The 7,889-nt window shown below is 34.1% G+C and overlaps 1 protein-coding gene across 1 annotated transcript; it reads right to left on the reverse strand.

Annotated features, from left to right (window-relative positions):
* Positions 1-3,671: 3,671 nt before the first annotated feature.
* On the reverse strand, positions 3,672-6,862 carry LOC134679960 (uncharacterized). Its single transcript, XM_063538913.1, has 4 exons — positions 6,632-6,862; positions 6,323-6,408; positions 5,560-5,820; positions 3,672-4,296 (listed from the first exon to the last, which is right to left on the reverse strand). The coding sequence occupies exons 1-4, from the start codon at positions 6,644-6,646 to the stop codon at positions 4,071-4,073; spliced, it is 588 nt and encodes a 195-aa protein (XP_063394983.1). The 5' UTR covers positions 6,647-6,862; the 3' UTR covers positions 3,672-4,070.
* Between the last annotated feature and the right edge of the window lie 1,027 nt (positions 6,863-7,889).

Raw genomic sequence — 7,889 nt, forward strand, 5'->3', positions numbered from 1 at the left:
AACTACATTATTTATAATTACTTAAGCAATATTTTTTTGATATTGCTTTATTTAGCCTTACTGTGGGATTTATTCGATTTTTATAAGAATATATTTATGTCATTCTGATAACGCGTATAATTTTATTTAACAATGGAACAAAACTGAAAATCACAATGCCTATTTTTACTTAGGCACCCTTTTTTATGGACGTTTTTGGCCCTTAGCGTTTTTAAGTAAATTTTTATTGTGGAGTGTCCATCAAAATGAAAGTTTCCTTACGCTTAAAAAATGTTATTGTATATTTAATAATTGTGTAATATTGATATTGGAAACCGAGGGTTGTCTGAAGCTGCTCATATAAAACTTTTTTGTTAGTTTCTATCATTGACCGCACAACGTCGAAGTTTTGTTGGGACACACCTCTTTCATGATCGTTCGAAAGAGAAATACGAAATAATACATACATTTGTCTTTTCGAAGAACATTCAGTGCATGCAGTATTTGTAAATCCATGAAAATTTCAAATAGGTCGTCAATGGATTTAAAGGGCCAAATTAGTCTAAATAGCTAACGAAATAATTATCCTAGTAAGTAGACCTACTGATACCCCCCACTAATCCCTACACTAACTGTCAAAAGTAACTGTCTGTCTCTTCCCTTTTCAGGTTTAAACTGCTGAACCGATTAAGATTACATTTGAAAAAGAATTTAATTTAAATGATTAAATTTGCTATGGAGATAGTTCCCAACAAACAATTAAGCGACACTTAGCACTTATTTTATCACCTTAAGACATAGAACGGCTGTAAAATAGCTACATATTCTAAGCTTACAGGCTCTGGTGACATCAAGGTCTTTAAGAGGTCCACAGTAGCCGTTTTGGCCGCTATAATGCATCTTAAGCCGCTAGTGTTATAGCTTAAAGTGAATTCTACCACCTTAATATCTATATGAGTAATAAGCAGCTGCAATTTTCACTTAAGGTTCTAAACAGGCGATAAAAAGTCTTTTATAGCTCCGTGTATCATAATCGCTACTTAACTCTCTTGTATCACTTACAGTCGAAAAGAGAAGTTATGAGTCACCGTTATCGATCATGTAGTCGCAGACGAGCGTTATTCAATACCTTAGTACATCTTATACTGTTATTAGAGTCTTAGAACCTAAGCCTATAGCGCCATGTTAAGATGACCGATGAATCAATAAGCAAAACAAAAACTATTAATTAGAACGTAAATACTTCATAAAAATCGATACTTTTACTCAATATTGACCTAATGTTAGTATTGTTATATTTAAAACCGGACTTCACGTATATTGAGTAATTTTTCGATAATTAGATACGGTGGACCACAAATAAAAAAATATTATGTTCAGATAAATATGCAAAGGATCAGAGGCCCATTAAAATTTTGTTAGTAATACATATAGTTTTTGACAGTGTAATTAATTTCGCCATCATAAATCCGCAGATAACTCCTGCATCAGTGAACTAAAATAATTATTTGCTTTTATTTATCCGCCATTACATTTCACTTCAAGCTGTCACAGAGCAAGCTTACGAATAATAATACAAAATGGAAACATCTGCAATCAAAGCAGATAGGGCTAAGGAAAAAATGTGCAATTACCTTCTTGAGTGTTACAAATATTGACTTTAAATGCTAATATACCATCTAAAGCTGAAAGTATCATCTATATAGCTCTACACTACTACTCAAACAGTTAGTAGTCGCTTATTTGGCACCCTTTTAAATCCTAAGTTGTTAATCAACGCTATTACAGCACTACTTTAGCGCTCTTCTACTACAACAGTTTGTAGTCACCTATATGCAAACCATATAGCTCCTAAAGAATTAATTAACACTATTGTAGCTCCACTATACCGCTCTTATGTCTCTTTTTTTATCCGCTAACCCTACTGTAGCACTGTTATAAATCTTATGGTGATAAAATTTGTGCCCAATCCGGGGTTAAAAGGGGGTTATAGCCGGCTATAACTCCTATTTTTAGAGCACGAACAACACCTAAATAATTTAGCACAGACATACAATTCATTATAGTTCAGTGTAACTAAGATCAGTGATAGTATGGGGGATTTAACGGCGATCCGATTTTAGTACTTATAATAAACCAGGTTTTATTGGGTGCTAGTGTGTGTAGGTAACTTGAATCTTCAGGAAAAATAATAACGTAATAAAATTGGGTTATAGTGCCGGGCGCAAATCCGACTAACAGTTAATTGTTAGGTACCAATTCTTTAATGTGTTTCTATTTGTGCCCACCACCTTACTTCTCTATGCTCCCGCGGTCAAGGTGGTAGAGTCATGAACTCTAGCTTACGTAGAAGCCTTGAACGTCCTTGATACCTCTTGTCTGTTCGATCGACCTTATTTGGGGAAACTTGCCAAGAAATGCAGTCGAGCTTATACATAAATGATGTTGAATTAATGTAAATAAACACTATTTGTGATAAAACCAAAACTAGATCTGCAAATAAATAAACACAACAATAGAAAAAACAAATTCTGTCGCTAAATTCTTATGTTTGAAATATTTATTTTATTTCGCATTTAATTGTAAGATTTGCGCAAGTTGGAAGGATAAATCAATTAGAGTTAAGCGTTGTTTTAAAATTGTGAAGACAAATTCTGGAGCGCCACGGGTTCCGGCCGCCGTCCAAACGGGAATGTATCGTTGGTATAATAAATAATTTCGTTAGAGAAGGAGAGATAAGAGTGCGCAGTGCAGCTGTGATCGCACTGCGTCTGAAGCGGGCAGAGCGGCGCCGGCCACTTGGCACCGCTCTCGGTCAACGTCCCCGCGCCTCCATAAAAGCCTCCACAGGCTTGAGCCAAAACAATTTCGACAAATTCCTTCGGCAGTGCCTTAACACGCATGACTTTACGATCCTTCCGCTCTATACCCCGCGAACTCTCGTTTATTTTTGGCGACGCTCGCTCGAAATATTTTTATTGATATTCGAGGCTGCTTGGTATTTTTTTATCGCGTTACCAGATCAAATATTGCCCCTAAGCGCCAGGTTATTGCTGAAGGTGCCGGGTCGGAGCTTCGAGGAATGTCCCCAATTTGACAAACTGAAGCAGCACTACTTGCCTAAATAGTTTATTAAAATCAGATTACGTTTTTATTGTCGGTTTGGCAGATAATTGGTCGTGTATCTTAAAATCCTTAAGACCTTGTAAATTATTAACACACTTGTTAAAACGAAGCGTTTTCAAATGTATAAAATCATGTATAAAAAGTAGGCTTAAGCCCTATTATATAGACATTATTTCTCATTAGATAAGCTTTTCTCATTAGAGCCATTGCTCTAATCTCTTCTTATATGTACGTGGCAAGGTTGCGTGTTTGATATTAATACTTAGCTTACATAGTTTTAATATTTAGTATAAATTCCACGCCTCGACAATAATTTTACTGCCAAAATGTGTCATGAATGAAATAACTTCTGTCACGAATTTTGTTCTAACTTGAGTGTTCGAAATATGGTCAAAGACGTGAAAAAATGTTGCAAACCTGTATACTTACCTATGTATGTGTATTAATAATAAACCTATACCTATGTATTTCCGAACACATGTTTAAAATAATGAAAGCCAGCAAATTTCAAAAAAGGGGGTGTCAATTTTTTGGATATTATACATAAAACTAAAACAAAAAACATCTTTCATTAAGTATTATAATTTATTATCACAATTATAACATTTCTAGGTATCTATAACTAAATATAAATAAAATAAACTAGTCTAACTCGATAAAAGAGAACGCCGAACTAAAGAAGCTTTTGTACTTTAACTTTAATCTGGTACTTAACTCGCTACGGAAGTACTCGTATGATATGGAAATATCGCTGCGGTGGATCTCAAAAGATTCAATAATGTCGGGCAAAACCAAAATCTAAATGTCAAGTTCATGAAACAGATCGTGATCTATGAAATGGCAGATAGTTATATAAATCGCAGGCGTGCACTAAAGAAATAATTGTTGCCTACTTATTTACAATACTGATTTATGAGTGATTTGTTTGTTTGGTTTTTGGTATGTACATGTATGAATTGATTTGTCTAGTTGTTAACTTTTTCTCGTATCCACTTGCCGGAGTAGGGGGTCTCTAGCCGCTTCACCTTGGGCCTGAAGCCCTTCTCATCGGCAGTGTAGTCGACGCGGTACATGAAACCATCGGGCCCTATGTACTCGTAGAAACCTTCCGAGGCTATGCCCTCGTCGATCGAGTTCGGGTTCTTCAGAATGGCTTTTTCTTCGGCGCGAATCTTGTTCTCGGTCTCAAAACTGCAAAGAAAAATATAATGTTAGTTACACGAGTTCTGGTGAAGCTCTCGATACCGACCACACATCGGAAGCTATAAATCATCATTTCATGATAATTGAAGGCAAGGCCACTTTTATAAGCTTTCTTATATGGTTCTTAAATGCGAATTTATTGGAACTTTACAATACAAAACTTATTAATCATTCTTTCATCTGTCGGATTATGATGCGCACCATCATTTGACTCAAAATTTACAATGTTAAACGACGATTTCACCTTCGCTATAAGTGCATAATAAGCCAATCACAACGAGGCCGCTTTATCAGAAGACATTTTACAATAATTTTCTAATGAATTAGTAATTTTACATTTTAAATTCCATTTTCATATTTTTAATATATTTTGACACCTTTTTAGCAACTCAAAATCTTATAAAGTCGATTTGTTAAAAATTACGTTTGTAAACAAATACTACACCATAATTGAATTCCAAACGTCCAAACAGGTTTTTATCGTTGTATAATTTTGCACAATAGATATTAAAAATAATTTGAATACTTTGTCAAGGCTTCTCTTTGAATATATGACTTTAGTATCTGTAGGTACTCGTCCTCAATGCAGTTATGATTTACAAATGTCAAGATTACCTACAAAATAATTATAATTGATAAATATCGTTTCCGATTCGCAACTTCAATCGGACTGAATTAAACGAAGCAATCAGTCATTCATGTCCGGCTAAACAGTAAAATATTCAACGAGCTAATTTTGTAAAACGAGTTGATTAATTCCTTTATCGTAACGATATATCACGGAGCTATTTTTCTATGCTAATGACAATGATAAGCTTGACATTAAGTAAGTAAGGCCAAGTTCGTTCAATCGGTAAAATAAATCTTGCATGTTACATGCCTAATTTGAAAGTAAAATTAGAAATTAATTTTGAATAAAAACGGTAATATAACTTTCTTTATCTATTGTTATATTTATGTTATGATATACCACCTTTATATTTTTTTCACAAATTATACCGAAACGCTCAGATTATTTAAGTATGAATGTTTTCTAGTTCGTTGATCTGTAAGTAACTGCACCAAAGTAGGCCTAGTGATTTATTTATCATTTTTTATCGAACCTCGATGTTGAAATTAATGTGCAAGAACATTATTGAAAAAAAAGACTGAGTGTTTAATTCATATGGTAAGATTATGTCCACCTTTTTACGTGTCATGATGCCAATTTCCCCAACAATTAAGAATAGCAATGCTTGCACGTTTACTTACTCAAAATCGTATTTGTCCTCATGGTAGTTGTGATTCTGGCTAATGATCTTAATTCCATTGTTCCTATAGTAGCCTTCCTTATAGTAGGGATTGTCATCGCCAGGATGGAGCACTAATCTGTACTGGTCGACGGATTCTGCGCCTTCGTATGGTTCGTACTGGTGCGCATACGGTCCGTAGCCGCCGTCGTACGGATTGTCGATGTGTATGTAAGGGTTGGGTATGTGCACGTATTTGCCCTCGTCTCTCGGTCTGTTGTACCTGTGAAGGAATGGTATGCTTGAATCAAATTATGATAGATTTATTGTTTAAATAACATGCTAGTTACAAAGAGAACTTTCGTGAGTTAATTTTTTTGGTAGATGCTTATTAAATCTATAATAGATGTATAAGTTTGTATATACAAACGTAAAACTGCTAAATGCTACTAGACTTGGAGTACCTACAAAATTTCTCAAACTATAAATAATGACCCTGTAGAGCTCAAATTGGTGAAGTTTACTTGTATAAAAAATATTACTAATTTCAATTTCAATAAAAATACTTTATAGATATCGTCAATCTACAAGTTCTCAACAGAATGTTCGTTAAAATGTCAATGCTGATCTAAGGCACTGCTAAATTCATAACGTGATATTTGATGCCTAACCAAATATGTTCCTAAGCACTAAATTAACATTTTAAGCATCCAGCCTACTTAGTAAAATGTTAGATGAATATTAATATACGTTATATAACATACGTTAGAAACATTGGTATTTACCTGCCGGATTCACCATACTTCTCGGGAATCCATTTGCCGTTGCTAACCGGCGAAGCCACAGCGGCTGTGCTGATTATAACCACACACTGTAAAAAAAAGATTACATGAAGACCCTTGATTGACCCTAGAATAAATTTACTATTACGTATACCTACCAAATTAAAAAATTAAAATTTCATTTTAATTTATAACAGTTAAATATACTCGTACTTATTATTAATTACCAGTATAGTAAGTAATCTAAGCTTATAATATTATTGACTGCAGTTAGTTAAATATCTTAATTTAAACCAAAAAAATCTAATTTACCACTAAACGGAGCATCCTTGAAACTCCAATAGTCCTTGTAAAAATAACACTGCACGTTACAGTTCTTTCAAAGATCACTTATTCACTGCCGTACTCGTGTGCACGATGCGGAAACTTGTGCGCTCCGTATGTACACTCCTTAGAGAATTTCAAATCGTTGTGTTGATTTCGAAATCGACGCTTCGCTTTTTATACATTTGCAACATCAACTCATCTTCGCAGAAGCACCACCACACGCGCGCGGCGCCTACGTCACCCCGCATACAAACCCGTAACATACATGACACTACATATTTTTTTGTCTCTGCATACCATTGTTAATCCCAGTCACTTTATTGGGGTATCCGTGTTACAAAAATCACATTCCAAAAAGCTATAAAATATTTTTTCTAACAAATCGCGGAAGAGCGTGAATAATAACTGTGTTAAAAGCATTGTTTGCGCGTTTTCAATTGGGGTTGCTATTGGCCGTTTTCGTGACTCAATTGCTGGAAAGGGCAATAATTACTACACGATTCACATTGAAAGAACAGATTTTTGGTTATCGTATCGAATGATGTTGCTATATTTGGTAGGCCCATTGCAATAACATTAAAATGTTCCATTTAATTATATTGCAACGCAATTGGAATTTAATTTAAGATGTTAACATTAAAGGAATATATTTCACTACACAAGCACAGTATTTATGTAATTTGATTTACATGAATACAATAAAGTAGTAAAAATTTAGTAAAACCGACATTCAATTAAGTAATGTAGTCCAAAATTACAAGGGTAACTGCGGAACAAAGTAATTTTTGTTTATCTAAGAATCACTCCTTCAAAATCAATCAGTGCAATATTTTAGATAAGTAAATGAGATAAAATCTACTTTCACTGCATTTCTCTTATTGCGACCTTGTAAATGTTGTTGATACATTAGTGATTAGCATACACGGGTGGTTGTATTAATCTTAATGGGTGGACTTTACGCTGAACATGACATAAACATGTTTTTGACATTTCTAAAGAATGACGAAGCAAGAAACTCACATTTTCTTTGGTTTTCCAATATTATTGATGTTGTTGAGATAAATAACCCCTGTGCGGATATTCAATTATTTCGCTAATAATAAATATGTGGTATATAATAAATATAGGTAAGTACTATTTGATATCTTAAAGCTGCTTATTGCCGATTCATTATACTTCCTTTCTACCTCGTTTTCTATCTATACCATGGTTTTTATTTTTCTTGGGATCTGCTTTCCTACTT

Source organism: Cydia fagiglandana, chromosome 3 (genome assembly GCF_963556715.1).
Source record: "Cydia fagiglandana chromosome 3, ilCydFagi1.1, whole genome shotgun sequence".
Lineage (NCBI taxonomy): Eukaryota > Metazoa > Arthropoda > Insecta > Lepidoptera > Tortricidae > Cydia > Cydia fagiglandana.

Bases quoted from the DNA above. Each gene is read 5' to 3' on its own strand.
- LOC134679960 (XM_063538913.1), bottom strand. The intron at 5,821-6,322 runs GTAAATACCAAT...ATTCCTTCACAG, and splicing joins AAGTATGGTGAATCCGGCAG to GTACAACAGACCGAGAGACG. The intron at 4,297-5,559 runs GTAAGTAAACGT...TTTTCTTTGCAG, and splicing joins GAGGACAAATACGATTTTGA to TTTTGAGACCGAGAACAAGA.